This window comes from Anas acuta, chromosome 25, assembly GCF_963932015.1.
Source record: "Anas acuta chromosome 25, bAnaAcu1.1, whole genome shotgun sequence".
Classification (NCBI taxonomy): domain Eukaryota; kingdom Metazoa; phylum Chordata; class Aves; order Anseriformes; family Anatidae; genus Anas; species Anas acuta.
Genome location: NC_089003.1, coordinates 5179342 through 5200919, shown reverse-complemented (window position 1 = coordinate 5200919; position 21578 = coordinate 5179342). Strand labels below are relative to the sequence as shown.

Here is a 21578-nt window from a genome sequence, read left to right as displayed (position 1 = left end):
ATGGGCTACGTGGGGATCTTTGTGGATATTGACATTCTTACCAAGGACACTGCAGACGGAGGGAAGAGAAAGCTGTGGGCCTCCTTACACAGCTGCCAGTTCACGAAACATCATGTGCCATGGTTCTCTCTTGGTGGGCAGTATGATGCTCCACTCTCACCTATGTGCTCCTCCTGTCCCTCCCTCCCTCCAGGTGCACGTCCTGCCCCAAGATATGTCCTGCTACAACCGGTGCCTGCCGTGCCTGCCATGCGGACCCTGTGGCCCGACCCCGCTGGCCAACAGCTGCAATGAGCCTTGTGTCCAGCAGTGCCAGGACTCCAACGTCTTCATCCAGCCCTCTCCCGTGGTGGTGACCCTGCCTGGCCCCATCCTCAGCTCCTTCCCGCAGAACACCGCTGTGGGATCCTCCACCTCTGCTGCTGTTGGCAGCATCCTCAGCTCTCAGGGAGTGCCCATCTCCTCCGGGGGCTTTGGCCTCTCCGGCTTGGGCAGCCGCTTCTGTGGCAGGAGGTGCTTCCCCTGCTAAAGCTGCTGGCTATCTGAATTGGGGCCTCTTCAGAGAGTGACCTCATTTCCCTGTGTTGACTCTAATATTAAACTTCTGCTTCATCCCGATCTTCACTGCTTGGTTTTCTTTTCCCTGTAGACACTCCAGACACCTGCTGTCAGGACCAATGCTGTTGCTCTGGGGACATCAGTTGGCATGTGGGGCAACTGGGGAGTACGGGCCCCTTGGGAAAGCACTGTCACTCACACCTGATGGAGGTGCCCATGAGCTCTGCAGGGCCCCTGGCCATCAGGCCCAGCTTTGCTGCCTCTCTGTCCTGGCGTGCCATCTCGGCCTCAGTGCACAGCCTGCTGAAGACGGCATGTTGTCATTGCGGGCCTCCACTGAGGAGCCAGAGCTGTAGGAGGCCCTGGAAGGGCAGCAGCCACACAGGTTCCTGGGAAGGGGGCAGCAGGGGAGAGGGAGAGAGGCAAGAGGAGGGGCGGCAATTCCTTCTGCTCTGGGGGCAGCTGTGCTGGGCGGGGAGGCTCGTGCAGAAAATGGCCCCGGAGCAGACCAGGAGAGGGAGTGGGGGAAGCAGGCTGTACTGGCTCTGGCTGTGATGGAGGCAACTGCCTTCACCATAGGCAGTATGGTGCTGTGTTCTGATTGTGTGGCTAAAACAGTGGAGGTGTCACACCAGTGATTTAGTTCAGCCTTAAGGCCTTCTATTTTTCCTCTCTGCAATCCCAGAGAACAGTCGAGCAAGTGCTAGCCTGTTAACTTTCCCCACAGTAGCCTCTAGATAGCTGTGCTTTGCACTTGGAGCTAGAAGAGCTTTTTATCTTACCAATCCTTGGGCTATTATGGAGCAGTACTTGCATATCATCAAGACTCTCTACAAGCCCCCTAAGTGCCCGAGGTGGGGAGTTGGCAGGAGGAAGGGATGAGATATCACCAGGGCAGCAGAGCTAAAGCAACCAAAGGGTTATTGCACACCATTTGTCATCACACCCAGAAAAAAAAAATAATTAAAAAAAAAAAGAAGACTGAGAAGGTGGAAGGGATGCTGTCATTGAGAAAACATCTATCCTCCCAAACAACCACTACACTTTTGAGGCCTAGCTTCCCAGGACGTGGCTGATAGTGGTGGGGTGGAGTGAATAATCGTTTTCTCTTAGCTTCTGCACATCTTTTCTTGTTTTTCTCTTTCCTTTTCTTTGAATTCCACTGTCATTTTCTCCATATGTGAGAAGACTTTTTTTTCCCTATAGTACTTTCTCCCACCCTTCTCATCCTTTCATGATGGGGAGTAACAGAGCAGTTTGGTGAAGTTTAGTTTGCCAGCAATGTGTAACCATCAGAGTGGGAAGTGCTCAGAAGGGGACGCAGCTAGAACATCTGACCCAAATTGACCAAACGGATATTTCATGCCATATCACATCATGCTCAGCAACAAACCATGGGACAGTTGTTCCAAAGTAGCCATTCTGCAGTGACTGGCCAGGCATTGGTCTGCTGGTGGGAGGTACTGAAACACTGCCTTTGCATCACTTGTCTTTTCTCTTTTTGTCTACCGTTCCCCTCATAAGCTGTCTTTATTAACAGACTTTTGCTTCACAAGGTGCTGCATGCAGTGAGGCACATTTGAATTGCTTCTACACAAATGCACACAGTACGAGGAATAAAATGGATCAGCTAGAAGTCTTGGCCCAATCCCACACCTATGACATCACCAGCATAAGTGAAACATGGTGTGATGGGTCCTGTGGCTGGTGTGTCGCAATAGATGGTTACAGGCTCTTCAGGAGTGACAGACAGTAGGCAAGGTTGTGTGTGTGGGGGCGGCAATGTACGTGAAGCAGGGGCTGGACTCTGTGGAACTTGAAGTTGGCGATGGCAAAGGTAAGAGCCTCTGGGTAAGGATTAAGAGACAAACAAGTAAAGGGGATGTCGTGGGAGTCTATTACAGGCCACCCAGCCAGGACAACAACACCAGCAAATTATTCTTTGTAGAACTAAAAGATGCCTCAAGATCAACTCCCCTTGTTATTATGGGGGACTTCAACTTGCCAGACATCAACTGGGATTACCACACAGCCAACATGAGCAAATCCAGGAGGTTCCTACAGCACCTAGATGATACCTTCTTGGTGCAGGTGTGAAGGGAGCCAACTAGGAAAGTTGACCTAGGTCTGTTGCTGGAGAACAGAGAGGCTCTTGTGGGGGACATGGCAATTGGTAGCTGTCTTGGCCATAGTGACCATGAAGTGGTTGAGTTTAAAATTTTTGGTGACAGATGGAAAACTGCCACCAAAAATTCAGCCCTGGATATGGGGAAAGCAGGCTGCTCAGGGAACTAGTCAGCAAGGTCCCCTGGGAAATTGCTTTTGAAGGCATTAGCGTCCCTCAATGCTGGTCAGTCTTTAAGCACTGTCTCCTAAAAGCACAGGATCAGGCAATTCCAAAATATCAGAAGTCAAGCAGGTAGGGCAGAAGGCTGGCCTGGCTGACCAGGGATCTTCTACTGGAGCTTAGGAGAAAAAAGAAAATGTACTGACCCTGCTGGAAGCAGGGTCAGGTAACATGAAAGGAATACAGGGACACTGTTCACGTTTGTAGGGAGAAAATTCATATGGCCAAAGCCCAATTAGAGTTGAAGCTGGCCAGGTCTGTGGGAGACAATAAAAAGGTGTTTTTTAGATATGTTAACAGAAAAAGGAGGACCAAAGTAAACATAGGTCCGCTACTTGATGTGGAAGGTCACATTACAGACAAGGACATAGGCAAAGCAGAGACGTTTAATGTTTTCTTTGCCTCCATCTTCAACACTGATGATGGGCTTCATGACCTAGGATGCCCTGAGCTGGAGGACCATGACAGTGGGAATGAGAAACTCCCAACAGACCCTGAACATGTGTGGGATTTGTTGCTCCACCTGGATCCATACAAGTCCATGGGTCCAGGTGGGATTCATCCCAGGGTGCTTAAAGAGCTGGCTGACGTCATCACAGAACCTCTCTCAATTATTTTTCAACAGTCTTGGGAATCTGGAGACGTCCCAATAGACTGGAAGCTGGCAGATGTACCACTTTTCAAGAAGGGCAAGAAAATAGACCCTAATAATTACAGGCCAGTCAGTTTTACGTCAGTGCCTGGTAAAATTATGGAGAAGATTATGCTTGAAGTTATTGAAGTGCACCTGGGGGACAACGCAGCCATTGGTCCCAGCCAGCATGGGTCCATGAGGGGTAGGTCCTGCTTAACAAATTTGATTTCCTTTTATGATAAGATCACCCATCTAGTTGACCAAGGGAAACCAGCTGATGTGATCTTTTTGGACTTCAGCAAAGCTTTTGACACGATTTCCCATAGGATCCTACTGGACAAAATGTCCAGCATCCAGCTAAACAAAAACATCATCCAGTGGGTGAGCAATTGGCTGACGGGCAGGGCTCAAAGGGTTGTGGTAAATGGGGCCACATCAGGCTGGTGGATGGTCACTAGCAGGGTCCCCCAAGGCTCCATTTTAGGGCCAGTCCTCTTCAATGTTTTTATAAATGATTTGGATGTAGGACTAGAAGATATTTTGAGCGAATTTGCCAACGACACCAAACTTGGAGGAGTTGTGGACTCGGGTGAGGGTGGAAAGGCCTTGCAGAGAGATCTGGACAGATTGGAGAGCTGGGTAATCACCAAATGCATGAAGTTTAACAAGAGCAAGTGCTGGGTCCTAAGTGCTGGGTCCTGTTTGTGTGGCTAAAACAGTGGAGGTGACACTCCAGCGATTGAGCTCGGCGTCAAGGCCTTCTATGTCTCTCACTCTGCACCTTCACATTACAGTCTAGCATTTGCCTGGCACCGAATTAACATTCCTCACAGTAGCCTCTAGATAGCTGTGCTTTGCACTTGGAGCTAGAAGAGCATTGCTATCTCACCAGTGTTTGTGCTACTCTGGAGCAGTGCTCGCATAGCATCAAGACTTTCTACGAGGCCCCAAGGCAGGAGGTGGGGAATGGGTAAGTGGTGGGGAGGGGTTATCATCAGGGCAGTTGACCTAAACCAACTAAAGTGCTATTCCACACCATTTGTTGTCACACCCAGTAGCAGAACAGAGGAAGAAGAATGAGTGCTCTTGTTACGAAATAATCTGTCCTTCCAAACAACCACTATGTTTACTGAGGCCCAGGTTCCCAAGATGTGGCTGAAAATCGCTTACTGTTCAGAAGGAGAGAATAATTTGTTTCCTTTTTCTTCCTTGCATCCTCTGCTTATTTTTTCTCTTTCTTTTTCCTTAAATTTCATTTCCCTTATCTCCACTTGTGAGATGATATTATTTTTCCCATTGTATTTTCTCTGCTCATTCTCATCCATATTTTCTCTGCTCGTACTCACAGGTAGTGCATGTCCTCCTCCCCCTACTCCTTCCATCTGTTCCCTGGGCTTCCTGCAAAACTTTGTGGGGAAGACAGAGGCAGAGAGAGACTGAGGACAGGAGGAGAGGCAGCAGATGCTGACTGAGTGTATCTAAGGGTCATCCATGAGCTCCTCAAAGCAGCGCACAGGTAACCCAGAGCTCGGATTGGCAGATGCCTTCCTGCCAGCCAGCCCTCACGCCACATCATCCATCTTGCAGCCCCTCTATTACAGCAGACCGAAAGATGGTCCAGGAAAAGTTACTTGGTTGGTAAACTCATCCAAAGAGAAGTGACTCCCAGCAGTGCTCTGGGACACCGAGGATACCAATGACATTCTGGGCTGTATGAGCAGAAGCATAGTCAGGTGCTCAAGGCTGGTGATAATTGCACTCTGCTTAGCATTCCTTCAAATGCATCAGGAACGTTACACCGAGTTTGGGGCTGTGTAGCAAGAAAGACTTGGACCAAGCACAGCAAGTTCTGCAGTGTTGTTGTTAGGAAGGGATTTCCTGTCTTCTCCTGAGCACCTATGCCCTCCTTCTTGCCAAGGATGTAGTCATTCCTCCTTCCTTACTATGCTATTGTACTAATCGAAGAAGAAGAAACAGTGTGCACACCAAAATGAATGCAAGCCTTTGTTAATGATGGCTAAGAATGAGCATCACCAACCACCCACTCACAGAACTACCCATGAGCAACACCTCTCTCCCCAGGCATCCTAGAAGAGTAGTTGCAGGAGAAAGACAACTCAGAGGCGAAGGCTGGGATGCAGCAGAACTTTAATATTAGAGTCAAAAGATGGAAACAGCAGTACTCTGAGAGGAGGCCCCAGTGAAGGAAGCACCAGAGACGGATGAGATTGTAAAATGTGGGCCATGACAGGCATCCCATCATCAGTCCATCCCACTTACTGTGGGAGAAGTGCCAGCTGGTCCTCTCTAGGTTGATGCTGTGGGACTCAGAGCCCAGTGGAGCAGTGCTGAGCAAAGAAGGACATTGGTGGAAAAGGAGAGAGTGAAGGAGAGGAAAGGCAGACATTTTTCCAAGAGTCCGGACTGGCTTCATCCTCTTGCAAGGGTTGCTGGGGATGGTTTGACCTCTCTGAATACAAGAAACCAATGCTCCATGCCCAGTCCGCTACCAACTTCTAGATTCCTGGGGGTCTTTCTCCAGGACCATCACCAGCAGCTTTAGCATGGGAGGCACCTTGTGTTGCAGTAGCGGCTGCCCAAGCCAGAGAGGCCAAAGCCCCCAGAGGAGATGGGCACTCCCTGAGAGCTGAGGATGCTGCCAACGGCAGCAGACGTGGAGGATCCCACGGCGGTGTTCTGCGGGAAGGAGCTGAGGATGGGGCCAGGCAGGGTCACCACCACGGGAGAGGGCTGGATGACGACAGTGGAGTCTTGGCACTGCTGGACACAGGGCTCATTGCAGCTGTTGGCCAGCGGGGTCGGGCCACAGGGTCCGCATGGCAGGCATGGCAGGCACTGGTTGTAGCAGGACATGTCTTGGGGCAGGACGTGCACCTTGAGGGAGAGAGGGACAGGACGAGCACATAGGTGATAGAGGATCAGTCTGCCAGTCCACCCCAGGAGAGCCATGGCACATGCTCTTTGGGGAGCTGGCAGCTGTATAATGAAGCTCAAGAAATCCTCCTTAAGGCTCAACTCAAAAGTTCTCTCAAGAGTGTCCAGACTGAGCCAGGTCCTCACCTGGCCCATTTCTTGGGATACATGTCAGTAGAGCCCAACTTTTCTCCCTGATACACGTGCTGTTCTCTTTCCTCTCCCATGAGTAGCATCCCCGGGAACCAACAGAGGATGAAGGGGCAGGCATCTGCTAACAAATCCCCAGGGAAGAAGAAGAGGGGAAAGGGCTTCAGACTCACCTTAATCTCAGCGAGATGGAGGTGGCAGGAGTGGATGAGAGACTGAGGAGATGGGACCACTTTTATACCTCTCCTGCATCCCCCCAGGCCCAAAGTCACTCTATGGACACTGTAATTTTCCATCAGACTCACCTCAAATGCAAAATAGGCTTCCTAATGGCACAGATTTTGTTTTGGTTTCCATCAGCTCTGCCATTTCATTTCCTCATTTCTGACATGCCTATTTTACCATACAGGTTACTTTCTAATGGAGCTATGAGAGACTCAATGAAGACCACAGCAGGTTCTTATCAGTATTGGGCAGAAAAGGAGCCCGAGTGCAGGAGTGGTTGTATTCAGGTAGAGGACAGGACGTCCCCTGGGATTGCAGAAAACTTCCCCCCCCCCCAGCTGGGACTCGTCTCTTGGTCCCAGGCAATACGTCTTCTCCTAGCATTAGGGCTTCAGCACACATCCTCTGCCATGTCCCAAAGCCCTCCTCAGGCAACAGAACAAGCCAGCACCACTGGGGGGACAAGGAAGCTCCCACTCAACAAGCGAGGGCTGGCAGGAATGGGCACTGCCATGTGGCTGGGCATGCTCAGGGAGGGGACTTGCTCACAAGGGCCCTGGCTACAGAAACACCTCCCAGACTCCATCAAGGAGGCAATGCATCCCTGCTGCATGATCAAAGCACTTCCCTGCCCTGCAGACATGGGAGGCAGCTGGGACACACCCCAGGAGGGCAAGGGAATGCCTTCAGCAGGCAAACTTCCTGGGACAGACTCTCCCTGCCCAGGACGAGTCGTGCTCTAATTTGGGATTGGCCACGTGCCACACTTTTGGCGTGAAGCCAAGCCAGAGTGCATGCTGTCTGCAGGCCTGAGCACCATGCATATCAAATCTCCCTCTGGCCAGGCAGCTCCCTCTGAGCCTGAGCTCGAGCTGTGCCACTCTCAATGCAGCCTCAACAGCTTTTACCCTGCAGCATGACCTTCTGACCAGAACTCTCATGCCTCAGGATTGTCAGCATCTTTTGCACAAGAGGGTAGGTCTTTGGTTTTACTGCTGGTCAGGGAATGCGTCTGGCCAGTCCACAAAACTGATTCCCCAGGACTTGCTGAGCAACATTGGGCTCAGGAGAGCCAACTTCAGTTTTCTTATAGCAGCTGACAACATGGGTTGGCTGAAGAGCCCATGGGACAGCTGCAAGAGGGAACAGGGCCAAATAAGCAGACAACGTCACCCCAGAAGGAGCTGTCCTGTGCCAGGACATTTCACAGCTGCAGCACAGCCCATCTGCCCATGCTCCTGCCTTGCCTAATGAGGTGTGTGACTGGTGGAGCAGGCTGGGAGCTAGGCCAAGTGGGATAAGGATGTGCTGTGTCCTCAGGCAAAGGAAACTTTGGGTATTGAGGAAGGCACTGCATAGCCAGAAGGATATGTGCGCTTTCTTGTAAAGAGGGTCCAAATGTGGTCAATGCATTTCCACAGGCACATGTCCCATGCCTGCATAGAGCCCCTCAGGAACATGGGGCTCATATTCAGTCCCTACTGATGTGTTCCTGCCAGGGGAAATGCTTGACCTGTTATCCTTGTACTTGAAAGGAGCCTCTGTGGCCAAATGGGCAAGTCAGTAATGAGGAAATGAAATGGCAGAGGTCACCGAAACCAAAACACGACTTGTGCCATTAGAAAGGCTATTTTGCATTTGAGGTGACTCTGCTGGAAAATTACGGCCTGCGTAGAGTGACTGTGGGCCTGGGGTGGTGGAGGATAGGTATAAAAGTGGCCCCATCTCTTCAGTCTCTCATCCACTCCTGTCACCTCCATCTCCTTGGGATCAAGGTGAGTCTGAAGTCCTTTTCTCTTCCTTTTCATCCTAGGGGATTTCTTAGCACATGCCTGCCCCTTCATATTCTCCTGGATCTTTGGAGTGCTATTAATGGGAGAGGGAAGGGAGCTGCAGGTGTGTCATGGAGAGAAGCTTGAGCTTGACTGAGGTGTCTCCAAAGCTCTGGGCTAGGTTATTCACACAGAATCACACAGAATCACACAGAATTTCTAGGTTGGAAGAGACCTCAAGATCATCGAGTCCAACCTCTGACCTAACGCTAACAGTCCCCACTAAACCATATCCCTAAGCTCTACATCTAAACGTCTTTTGAAGACTTCCAGGGATGGTGACTCCACCACCTCCCTGGGCAGCCCGTTCCAGTACCTAACAACCCTTTCAGTAAAGAAATTCTTCCTAACATCTAACCTAAAACTCCCCTGGCGTAACTTTAGCCCATTCCCCCTCGTCCTGTCACCAGGCACATGGGAGAACAGGCCAACCCCCACCTCGCTACAGTCTCCTTTAATGTACTTATACAGAGCAATAAGGTCACCCCTGAGCCTCCTCTTCTCTAGGCTGAACAAGCCCAGCTCCTTCTTGACAAGGAGATTGGAGACAAAGGGAAGGAGAAAGCTGTGGGTTTCCTTACACAGCTGACAGGTCCCCAGACAGCATGTGCTGTTGCTATCCAGTGGTGGGTTGGATGCTGCTCAGCAATCACTGCCATGTTCCTCCTGTCCCTCTCTCCCACCAGGTGCACGTCCTGCCCCGAGACATGTCCTGCTACAACCAGTGCCTGCCGTGCCTGCCATGCGGACCCTGTGGCCCGACCCCGCTGGCCAACAGCTGCAATGAGCCCTGTGTCCAGCAGTGCCAGGACTCCACTGTCGTCATCCAGCCCTCTCCCGTGGTGGTGACCCTGCCCGGCCCCATCCTCAGCTCCTTCCCACAGAACACCGCCGTGGGATCCTCCACGTCTGCTGCCGTTGGCAGCATCCTCAGCTCTCAGGGAGTGCCCATCTCCTCCGGGGGCTTTGGCCTCTCTGGCTTGGGCAGCCGCTACTGTGGCAGGAGGTGCTTCCCCTGCTAAAGGTGCTGGCAATGGCTCTGGAGAAAGACACACAAGGACCCAGAAGTTTGTAGTGAGCACAAGTTAGTAGATTGAGCACAGAGCATCAGCTTCTTCTGTTTGGGGGGGGGGGGTGGGGGATCAAACTACCCCAGCACATCTTGCAAGAGAATGGGGCCAGCCTGGGCTCTTGGAAAGCACGGCCCATGTCTACCTTTCTTGTTCTGCACTCTTTCCTTTCCCACCTGTGTCCTTTCTGCTCAGACCTACTCCACTGAGCTCTGAATCCATCAACATCAGCCTAGAGAGGATCTTCTGGTCCTTCTCCGTCAGTGGAGTGGGCACATGGACAGCTGGCAGGATGCCCGTCATGGCCTTCAAGCACAGGCTCTCTTCTTCCCATCATGCTTCCTGCACTGGGACCCCCTTTCAGAGTGACCTTGTTTCCCTCTTTTGACTCTAATATTAAAGTTTTCTGCATCTCACCCTGTGCCTCTGAGTTGTCCTTCCCTTGCAGCAGCTCTTGCAGGATGCCTGTGGAGAGAGGTGATGCTCATTGTTTTTTCTGGGATTAGGTGTTTGGTGATGCTTAATACCTTGTGGGTGTTTGGGTGTTTAGTGATTGTTAACACAGGCTTCCATTCATTTTTATTCTTCATGTGTAAGATCACCCTCTGGATTCCAAATATCTGCTTACTTAGGGCTGTGTGGCCATGGTGGTCATGCTGCCAACTTTCCATCTCCCCTCCCTACTGTGGGAGAAGTGCCATAGGAAGCTTCCTATGCTTATTTTGTGGGGTTGGGATGTAGAAGAGGTTTATTTAGTCAAACCAAGACATTATCAAAACTTTCTATAGAGGTTATGGATATGTAGTGAAGGTCATGGGGACTCAGGTGATCTCCTTAATTCTGCTGGGGTGTTGAAAGGATGTGAGACAATTAACACGGACAGTACAGGTCAATAATTGGCTGCTGAACTGATGTCAGTGACAGTTTTTTGCTCTATGATCATAGGACCTTGTTTGATGATCAGTGTATTTTTGTGAGAGATGGGAAGCTCCTTACTAAGTGTGGCAAAGACTTTTTTTGCCAACAGAATGTCTGACTTCAAAAGGAAGGAAACTCTTTTAAAGTCATAAATAGGGACAGGAGCAGTGTAACCAGCAGCCTTGTGAGAATGATGGATAGGGTTGCTGAATAAAGGTCATGGAGTGATGTGATAGGAACAGATCACAAAATCAACAAAATGGAGTTTAAGCAGGATCACCTCCAGCAGTTGCAGATTAGCAATGGTTCCTACTGTGCAGCCTTATGGAGATATGTCCTAAACTATCCATAGGAATCCAACATGCTGATGTGCCCCTCTTAAGTGTCTGTAAGCTAATGCATACAGTATGGGGAATAAATGAGTTTGAGATGGGTACATAGTTCTAGACCTATGGTCTTACTGGGATTATGGAGACATGGTGGGATGGCTTCCATGCCTGAAATGTTGCAGTGGAAGGATAAAGGCTGTTTAGGAAGGACAGGCTATGGAGACAAGGAGTGGGCATTGCCCTCTATGTCAGAGACCAGTTGGAATACATGAAGCTCTGCCTGGGGATGAATGAGGAGCTGACTGAGACTTTATTGGTTAGGATTAAACAGATGAAAGAGTTAGGTAACCTTATAGTGGTGTCTGCTACAGACTACTTGGTGAAACAGACCAAGTAAATGAGGCCCCCTACAGACAGATAGGAGCAAACTGACAGTGCACTCAATTCCTTCATCCAAGACATTGATAAATATATTGAATAATGCTGCTCCCAGTAACGACCCTTGAGGGACTCCACTAGATACAGGCCTCCAACTAGACTCTGTATCACTGACCACAACTCTCTGGCTTTTTTTTCTTCAGTCAGTTCACAGTCCACCTCACTACCTGATCATCCAGACCACACTTCCTCAGTCTAGCTGTGAGGATGGTGTAGGAGATGGTGTCAAAGGCTTACTGAAATCAAGATAGACCATGTCCACTGCTTTACCATCTACCTGGTTATGTCTTCATAAAAGGTTTTCAGGTTGGTCAAGCATGACTTCCTCTTGGTGAAGCCATGTTGACTGCCCCTAATGACCATCTTATCCTCGATATGCCTAGAGACAACATGAAGGATAAGTTGTTCCATCACCTTTTCAGGGATGGAGTTCAGGATGACCTGTCTATAGTTACCCAGGTCCTCCGTCTTGCCCCTTTTGAAGACCGGAGTGACGATTGCTTTCCTCTAGTCCTCAGGCACCTCTCCTGTTCCCCATGACTTACCAAAGATGACGGAGAGTGGCCTAGCAATTACTTGCATCATCTCCCTCAGCACCCAGGGGGAAGGGAAGGGAAGGGAAGGGAAGGGAAGGGAAGGGAAGGGAAGGGAAGGGAAGGGAAGGGAAGGGAAGGGAAGGGAAGGGAAGGGAAGGGAAGGGAAGGGAAGGGAAGGGAAGGGAAGGGAAGGGAAGGAAGGGAAGGGAAGGGAAGGGAAGGGAAGGGAAGGGAAGGGAAGGGAAGGGAAGGGAAGGGAAGGGAAGGGAAGGGAAGGGAAGGGAAGGGAAGGGAAGGGAAGGGAAAGGGAAGGGAAGGGAAGGGGAGGGGAGGGAAGGGGAGGGGAGGGGAGGGGAGGGGAGGGGAGGGGAGGGGAGGGGAGACAAAGACAAAGACAAAGACAAAGACAAAGACAAAGACAAAGACAAAGACAAAGACAAAGACAAAGACAAAGACAAAGACAAAGGACATCCCTAGCTCCCTCAGCCTTTCTTCATAGAATAGGTGCTCCAGCCCTTTTTGTGGGCCTCCTTTGTCCCTTCCCTTCCCTTCCCTTCCCTTCCCTTCCCTTCCCTTCCCTTCCCTTCCCTTCCCTTCCCTTCCCTTCCCTTCCCTTCCCTTCCCTTCCCTTCCCTTCCCTTCCCTTCCCTTCCCTTCCCTTCCCTTCCCTTCCCTTCCCTTCCCTTCCCTTCCCTTCCCTTCCCTTCCCTTCCCTTCCCTTCCCTTCCCTTCCCTTCCCTTCCCTTCCTTCCCTTCCCTTCCCTTCCCTTCCCTTCCCTTCCTTCCCTTCCCTTCCCTTCCCTTCCCTTCCCTTCCCTTCCCTTCCCTTCCCTTCCCTTCCCTTCCCTTCCCCCCCCCCCCCCCTCCGCTCTAGTGAGACCACGTTTGGAATATTGCATCCAGTTCTGGGCCCCTCAGTTCAAGAAGGACATAAAACTGCTTGAGAGAGTCCAGTGCAGAGGTATGAAGATGATTAAGGGAGTGGAGCATCTCCCTTACAAGGAAAGGCTGAGGGAGCTGGGTCTCTAGCTTGGAAGAGAGGAGACTGAGGGGTGACATTATTAATGTTTCTGAATATGTAAAGGGTGAGTGTCAGGAGCCAGGCTCTACTCAATGACATATGATGATAGGACAAGGGGCAGTGGGTGCAAACTGGTTCCACTTAAATACCAGATGAAACTTTTTCACAGTGAGGGTGACAGAACACTGGAACAGGCTACCCAGAGGGGTTTCCTTCTCTGGAGACATTCAAAACCTGCGTGGATGCATTCCTGTGTGACCTGATCTAGGTGTTCCTGCTTTGGCAGGGGAACTAGACTAGATGATCTTTCAAGGTCCCTTCCAATCCCTAACATTCTGTGATTCTGTGATTCTTGTCCCACAAGCACCAGAAGCCAGCCCACATCAAGTTGGGGACAGGGCAAATGGATGTCCCTTCGTCTCTGATGAAGTGACTACTCCTGAGTAATGCTCAGTTTAGCAGATTTCTCATTACAGCTTAGCTCTTCTGTGCAAACACATTGGCAGCTATTGTCCAGTATTCCCTCATCTCATGCAAACATTCTGAGATCTCAATCAGAAGATTTGCATTACAGCTAAAAGACACCACAGGAATGCATTATTTATTCATCCCAAGAAACTGTGGTGATTATTCATGCTTCAAGGAGGTAGACAACAAGACTACTTCAAAAGAAATTGACTAAGGGATTACCAGACTTTTAGCTGCAAATTGAGCCTAATGTCTTGTGGCAAAGCTAATCCTAGCTAACAGGCAAAGCTTGGCCCAGTCTTCTTTATGCTGATCTACAACCTGCTTTTCCTCTAATAGAGGTTCAGACCTTAACCTGTGAAAAATTTCAGAAAAAAATCAGGCTGGGAGCAGTTAGGGCTGCCTGCCCATGCCTCACCAAATTCTGCCGTTCCTTTCAGGGTTGCCAGAAAAAAAACAACAGGACTATATCCCACTTTTGCCTTCAGAGGGTGCGTGGCAGCTTGCAGAAAGAGGAACTGGAGCTTGAGAGTTCCCATCTTCTCTACCAGTCAGCTCAAAGCACTCTCCAAACTTCATCCCAAAGGGGCACACAAAACTCTCTTCCTGCTGCTTAGGCAGACTTCCTTTGGACCCACTCTGTTCTGTGCCTCACCTCTGTGCCTTGTTTGTCTAGTTTGGAGAAGAGACAGCTAGGATATGTTGGAATGGCACAAAGCCAGTCTAAACTTCAGGTTAGATTGGAAAAGGAGAGCTGCATGCCTGAGGTGGCAGGAAGGAACCTACCGACAGTTTCCAGTCTGAAACTGCAGTACTCAGGCCAAAGGAGATACAATAGTTGGCTAGGACACATATAATCACAGAATGATTAAGGTTGGAAAGGAGTTTGGAGGTCATCTGATCCAACCCTCCTGCTCAAGCAGGGATATCCAGAGCAGGTTGCCCTGGATGTTGTCTAGGCAGATTTTGAAGGTCTCCAAGAAGGTAGGTTCCACAACGTCTTCGTGCAACCTGTGCCAGTGCTCCATCACATACATGGTAAAGAAGTGCTTCCTGATGTTTAGATAGAACTTCTTGTTTTCCAGTTTGTGCCAATTGCCACTTGTCCTGACACATTACAACACTGAAAAGAGCCTGGCTCCATCTTCATTGCACTCTCCCTTTAGGTATTGTCTTCTGCAGGTTGACACAATGCTCAGCCTTCACCAGAGAAGAAGTGTACATCATGACCAAAATATTCACATGTATGACATACAAATTACTTCTTCTGTCAGAGTAATTCCATAGACAGCTGTTATGCATGAGTATTGCATCATGAAAAAACAACTGTTCCTTGCTGATGGAGAACAGTTCATGTAAGAAAACGTACTCAGTAGAGAGCATGACATAGTAAAGATTTACCTAGCAGCACTAGCAGGACTATCGGACACTGATGAGACAGAACTGCTTGGCTGAGTGGAGAAGGGCAGTGGGAGTCCTGCCAGTGCTGGTAGGGGAAGAAGGAAGGCCTGACCCTCTGACAAAACTGGGAGCTTTCCTACAGGCGCTGCACATGACAACATGAGACACATCTTAAGCAGTAGATATCAAAGGGGGAACAAAACTCTACAGGGTTCTAAAAACCCCAAACCTAGTCTAAGACGGAGTTTCAAAATCATATCTTTCCAACTGAAAAGAAAGGGTGGTGAAGAAAGAAGGACAGAAGAAAGACCACGCAGAGCCCCAGGCTGGGAAGCAGCAGAACTTTCATGATTTTAAAGAGCTCATTAATGAAATTCGAGCCTTCCCCTCCTCCATACAAAGTTCAGTTGGCCCATCTGGTGCCAAGGCACATGCTGGGCAGAGGGTGTCCAGGGAGGCCCATGGGACTCTTGGTCTGTTCCCCAAGACACTGGGCAAAGAGAACCAGCCCCAAGAAAGCTCTTTCCCATCCCAGAGACCTTGAGTACCCTCAGCCCAGCCCCGGACTCCCCCCATGCCAGACCTTCTCTCCGCTTTCCCTCCCATGACAGGCAGCCCCAAGACCGCCCTCAGGACCGAGCTTCCAACTCACTTGTTTCCAAAGGAGAAGAAGGGCAGTGAAGCAGACGAGAGGGCCAAGAGTTGGTCTGCCTTTTATATTGGTCCTGCACTGCCCCAGGTCCAGAGGAATCCTCTGGGGAAGTAATAATTTTCCGAGAAGCTCATCTGAAATGCAAAACATCCCAGCTAATGATATGGGGACTGTGTTTTGATTTCCTGCACTGATGCCTTTTTGTTACCTTGTTTAGCTGGACCGGCGGCGCCTTGAAGGCTTGAGGTGGGAGGCCCAAGGATTTCTGGGATAGCAGTGCATTCGTGCCATCAGGAGATGAGTCTTGAGTGCTGGAGGGGTCACGTGCAGGCGGGGGACATTGACATGGGGCAGCCATATGGGGTTGTTTACAGCCTCAGGGGCAGGAAGAGCCCAGCTGCGCCCAGCCCTGCGATCCCCACTTGGACGCCATGGGGCTCCTGTGTGGGAGGATGTGGCAAGTCCCCCTCTTGTTCACCCTGCAGGTTCTCTCTGTTGGTGCTTGAATGTGGCCTTCACAGGCAGGTGGTCTGCCTTGCTGCTTTTGACTCTCATTCCCATAATGCAGCTGTGGCATGACCTGTTGGGCCACCTCATCTGCTTGGGCTGTCTCTGATGTTGACCCCCTAGCAAAACCATCAGTGTGTCTGGTGCCTCGGCCAGCCCCAGGTTGCTCAAGCATTGACCTGCCCAGCCAGAGGGGTTCCTGGTATGTCCTCAGGTGATTCCGCAACTGCTCCTGTGTACCCTAGAATTCTAGTTTCATTGTGGTTGGAAGGGACCATATGAGATCATCTACTTCCACACTGCCTGCCAAGGGCAGGGACATCTACAGCTAGACCAGGTTGCTCAAAGCCCCAACCAACCTGGCCTTGACCACTTCTAGGCTTGGGGCATTCAGAACTTCTCTGGGTAACCTGGTCTAATGCCTCATTATTGTCACAGTGAAGAATTTCTTCTTATTATCTAATGGAATTCTACCCTTCTTAGTTAAAAGCCAGCATGCTAACACTGCACTCCCTCATAAAGCCTGATTCTCCAGGTTTCTTGTAGGGCTCCTTTATGTATTGGAAGGCTTCTCTAACCTGTTCCCAGAGACTTCCCTCCTTTAGGTTGAACAACCCCAACTGCTTAGCCTGTCTTCATAGGAGGGGTGTTCCAGGTCTCTCAGCATCCTTTTGGCCTGCTTTCTGCTTGCTCCGGTAGGTCCTTGTCCTTCTTCTGTTTGGAATTCCAAAGCTGAATGTTGTGCTCTAGGTGGGGTTTCAGGTGCAGGTGTGCGTGCTTAATTGCTCCTGTGTACATACTGGATTTGTTTCATTGCAAGGGGAGTGCATTAGCACTTGTGCATGGCTGTACGTCTATCTGGATGATGCTGGTATTCTGCTACAGATTTGTCATGATGGAGAAGGGAAAGCAAGGCAAGACAAGACAAGGCAAGCCAACGGAAAGAAAGGCAAGGCAAGGGAAAGAAAGGCAAGGCAAGGAAAAAGGACATAGAGAACTTTGTTTTTTTACATGAGCTGTTCTCCATCAGCATGGTTCGCTTGTCTTTTCATGACACAATACTCGTGCATAAGAGTAGTATGTAGAAGTACTCTGATGTCAGAAGCAATTTGCATGCAGTATGTGCTATTGGCTTGATCGTGATGTGCATTTCTACTGTGGTGAAGAGACAGTTGCCTTAAAGAATTGAGGAGGTACAATGCAGCTTGTGCTTCCCTGGGACTTGGTTGTCAGTGGAGGGGTTCTGTGGCCACCTTACACAACACTCAGTGGGGACACTGGGTGAGCAAAGTCCATCTCAGTAGAGAGCACTTTGCACAAGGGAAGAGAGCTATTAAGATGCTTGCCAGCTTCTGTACAGAGACAGGCCTCTTTGGTCAGAATTTCTGGTATTTGTTCTGAATGTTCAACGATATCTCCTTTAACTTTGTTGGGACAGCATCTGTGTTGTTATGAGATGAAAAGGCATGGAAAGATCAAGAAGAGCAGTAGGAATCCTGCTGGCGGATTCACACTAAAACCTGTGGCTGATCAATTGTGCGGCATGGAAAGCTGTCACCTGTGGGACAACATTGATGAAATTTCTGCCTTCCCCTCCTCCATACAAAGTGTAGTTGGTGCCATGGATGGTGAGTTCAGGCCAGTGTTCTTCTGTCGGGTGATAAAGACAAACTTTCCAAATGAGCAAGAACACCATGGGAGGATGGAAATTGCTCTAAATATCCAGAGAAGTGCTGGATGGAGAGGGCTAGGGACTGGTGTCATTATGCAGCAGAAAACCAGCCCTGCTCTGCAGGAACGTGTGCTGTGACACAGGTACTGTCCTGTCTCCGGCTTTATGTTGCATGGCAGGAGAAGACCATTGGGGACCCTTTTACCCTGCTGGGGATGGCTGTGAAGGTTGTGTCCCTGGCCACCTCCTTTGCCTCCTGAGCACTGCAGTTCCAGTCTGGGAATGGGCAGGCGGTTCCTACCTGTCTCCTCAGGCCTGCAGCTCCCCTTTGACCACGCGGCATGAAATTTAGAATAGAACAGTTCCAATGGAAGGGGCCTACAAACATCTTCATGTCCTGTTGCCTGACCACTTCAGGACATGTCTTCCATCCTTCTTATCAGTTTTCTTGCCCTCCTCTGGATGCATTTGGGTCTCTTAGTATCCTTTTTATATTTTGGAGCCCATAACCACACACAGTATCCAAGAGGAGGCCAGATAGGAGACTTGTTTCCAGAGATCACGTATTTTCTTTTTCTGGTCTACTGGAAGTAGGGAGGAGGTCCTCCTTTAGACAAGCCGTTCTTCTGCTCGCCCTTTCTTGACTTGTGACACGATAGGATTGCCTCCTCCTGGGTCTTTTAAAGGTGGTTCTTGGAAACTGGCTGTCTCTCAGGGAACTCCAAGCCCTCTAGAGCAGACTGCCAGGGGACGCTGCTCACTAGCTCCCTGAGTAGCTTAGAGTTGATCTCTTAAAATTTGCAGGGGGGGGTAGAAGTGGGGGAGGGGGTAGGGCAACTCTGCAGTGCACTTTTTCTTGTGCTAAATCTTTTGAGCTCAGCTATTTCATGACCATTATGGCAAAGACAGGCACCTGCTGTCACATCTCTGAGTAGGCCCTTAGAGGCAGCTGTTTTACAAGGGGGTGTGAGCACCTTCAAGGCAGTTCAGAGCCCTTGTGCCCAAGAGTATTTGGAAAGGCTGAACTGTGGTATGGCTGCACCAGCTGGAAGCTGCCAGTGCTCAAAAACCTGGTCCTGGCCCTGGGGAGCCTGGGGCCCAGCTGAGGTGGCAGCTTGACTCTCTTCCTTTGGCTGAGCAAGCATGTTCACTGTGAGGTGATGTGTGCAGAAAGGCTCCCTGAGGCAGAGATGTGGGATCCTAGGCAGCCCACAGAGCATTTTGCTCCACCCTTTGTTCTGAGGTTTGGAGGTGGCTTGGAGCTGTCAGAGGGAGGAGAACCCATGAGCTTGCAAGCTTCTCCAGGAGCTGCCTGGGCACCTTGTTGTGTGGAGAGCATGACACAGTTGAGGTTTTCCAGTGGGTCCTGGTGGGTCTGGCAGACTCTGTTGAGACTCAGCTGCCTGGCTGGGGAGGTACAGGGCAGTGGGTGTCCTGCCAGTGCTGGAGAGGGAAGAGAGGAGGCCTGACCTGCTGGCAAAACCAGGAGATTTCCTGTAGGAAGAGCAGGTGCTGCACATGGCAGCTTGAGGCTTGTCGTAAGCAATGGGCGAACAAGACTCTTCAGGGCTCCTCAGAGATAAGATGTAGCCCCGCATGCACTGTTTACACAGGTGTACCTAGAGACAGGGAGTCTGCTATCAGCAGGTGGAGCAATTCTCCATTTAGAAACTGCACCTCCTCTAGGCATGCTGGGGGAAATGCTGGCATGAAATGACCGGGGATAGACAAAACACCTGAAGGACCCACAAAGAAGGCTAAGCCAAGGCAAGGAGCGCTGGAAAGGCTACCACCCTCCCTCCCACAGACACCTGGAAGAGGGAAAGGGGTCCTCCAGATGCAGGAGCCGCCTGCCAAGGAGGGCTCACAGATGCTGGAGGCAGAAGCATGCCCCAGTGCCACTGCCACTGCCCCCTGTGGTCAGGGAGGTCACGTCCTCAGTCAGGTACTGGTTAGGCTCTCCATCCACAGGATGTGTTTAAAGGACAAGGAGGACATTTCTGTGCAGAGGTGAAACATGGCAGGTCCTAGAGGCTGCTTTCTCAGCTGCAAGGCACGATGTCTGACAGGAGCTCCCTGGCTGTTTCTCACCTGCTGGGAATGGGCATGGGTTTCCTTTGTGTCTGCAAGATCTCCTCAGAGCATCAGCTTTCTCCCCAGCAGCCTGGGAGAGTGTCTAGAGAGGGAAGGACCACGCAGAGCCCCAGGCTGGGATGCAGCAGAACTTTAATGATTTGAAAGAGGGGAGGGAGGACCTCTGAGTGGGGGCCATGGTTTGGAGAGACATGGAGGAGCTAGGAGTCTCTGCGCCTTGGCCAGGGTGGACTTTGCACTGGGTGTCTGTCTGTGTGCCCCACAGAGGGAGAGGAGAAGCGGGCCCTTTCCAGACTGGCTTTGCAGGCGTCAACAGTCCAGGAGAGCAGAAGGCAACAGAGAAAAGGGGAAGAAAGAAGAGAGTGAGAAATCGGAAAGTTAGGCACGGGCCACATTTTCAGGAGTCCAGGAGAGGTTCTAGCCACCTGCCTTTGCAGGTGGAGCCATCTTGGTGGTCAGTCCATTACCATATTCTGTGTTGGTGGAGGCCACCTGCAGCAGCTTTAGCAGGGGAGGCAGGTTCTGCCGCAGTAGCGGCTGCCCAGGCAGGAGAGGTCACAGCATCCGGAGTTGATGGGGACTCCGTCACAGCTGAGGATGCTTCCAACAGCAGCGGAGGTGGAGGATCCCACAACGGTGTTCTGTGGGAAGGAGCTGAGGATGGGGCCGGGCAGGGTCACCACCACGGGAGAGGGCTCAATGACGACGGTGGAGTTCTGGCACTGCCTGACGCAGGGCTCGTTGCAGCTGTTGGCCAGTGGGGTTGGACCGCAGGGCTGGCAAGGCAGGCACGGCAGGCACTGGTTGTAACAGGACATGTCTTGGGGCAGGAGGTGCACCTGGTGGGAGAGAGGGCCCGGAGGAGAATGGGGGTGAGGGAGGAGCAGCCTGCCAGGCCACCGTGATGATGCCAAGGCACATGCTGGGCAGAGGGTGTCCAGGGAGGCCCATGGGACTCTTGGTCTGTTCCCCAAGACACTGGGCAAAGAGAACCAGCCCCAAGAAAGCTCTTTCCCATCCCAGAGACCTTGAGTACCCTCAGCCCAGCCCCGGACTCCCCCCATGCCAGACCTTCTCTCCGCTTTCCCTCCCATGACAGGCAGCCCCAAGACCGCCCTCAGGACCGAGCTTCCAACTCACTTGTTTCCAAAGGAGAAGAAGGGCAGTGAAGCAGACGAGAGGGCCAAGAGTTGGTCTGCCTTTTATATTGGTCCTGCACTGCCCCAGGTCCAGAGGAATCCTCTGGGGAAGTAATAATTTTCCGAGAAGCTCATCTGAAATGCAAAACATCCCAGCTAATGATATGGGGACTGTGTTTTGATTTCCTGCACTGATGCCTTTTTGTTACCTTGTTTAGCTGGACCGGCGGCGCCTTGAAGGCTTGAGGTGGGAGGCCCAAGGATTTCTGGGATAGCAGTGCATTCGTGCCATCAGGAGATGAGTCTTGAGTGCTGGAGGGGTCACGTGCAGGCGGGGGACATTGACATGGGGCAGCCATATGGGGTTGTTTACAGCCTCAGGGGCAGGAAGAGCCCAGCTGCGCCCAGCCCTGCGATCCCCACTTGGACGCCATGGGGCTCCTGTGTGGGAGGATGTGGCAAGTCCCCCTCTTGTTCACCCTGCAGGTTCTCTCTGTTGGTGCTTGAATGTGGCCTTCACAGGCAGGTGGTCTGCCTTGCTGCTTTTGACTCTCATTCCCATAATGCAGCTCTGGTGAGGCCTTGGTGCACATGTTGGGCCACCACATCTGCTTGGGCTGTCACTGATGAGGACTCCCTAGCAAAACCATCAG

At 51.0% G+C, this 21578-nt stretch overlaps 3 protein-coding genes and 1 pseudogene across 3 annotated transcripts; 2 read left to right on the top strand and 2 right to left on the bottom strand.

Annotated features, from left to right (window-relative positions):
• On the top strand, nt 1-529 carry LOC137844286 (feather keratin 1-like). Its single transcript, XM_068660507.1, has 2 exons — nt 1-78; nt 194-529. The coding sequence occupies exons 1-2, from the start codon at nt 1-3 to the stop codon at nt 527-529; spliced, it is 414 nt and encodes a 137-aa protein (XP_068516608.1).
• Nucleotides 530-5856: 5327 nt separating this feature from the next.
• On the bottom strand, nt 5857-6919 carry LOC137844586 (feather keratin 1-like). The gene is made up of 2 exons (XM_068661058.1): nt 6797-6919; nt 5857-6434 (listed from the first exon to the last, which is right to left on the bottom strand). The coding sequence occupies exons 1-2, from the start codon at nt 6917-6919 to the stop codon at nt 6099-6101; spliced, it is 459 nt and encodes a 152-aa protein (XP_068517159.1). The 3' UTR covers nt 5857-6098.
• Nucleotides 6920-8197: 1278 nt separating this feature from the next.
• Nucleotides 8198-10151, top strand: LOC137844519 (feather keratin 1-like). Its single transcript, XM_068660969.1, has 2 exons — nt 8198-8623; nt 9367-10151. Exon 2 carries the CDS (start codon nt 9388-9390, stop codon nt 9700-9702), a length of 315 nt encoding a protein of 104 aa, XP_068517070.1. The 5' UTR covers nt 8198-8623; nt 9367-9387; the 3' UTR covers nt 9703-10151.
• Nucleotides 10152-20289: 10138 nt separating this feature from the next.
• LOC137844608 (feather keratin Cos2-3-like) lies at nt 20290-21060 on the bottom strand (annotated as a pseudogene).
• Nucleotides 21061-21578: the final 518 nt, after the last annotated feature.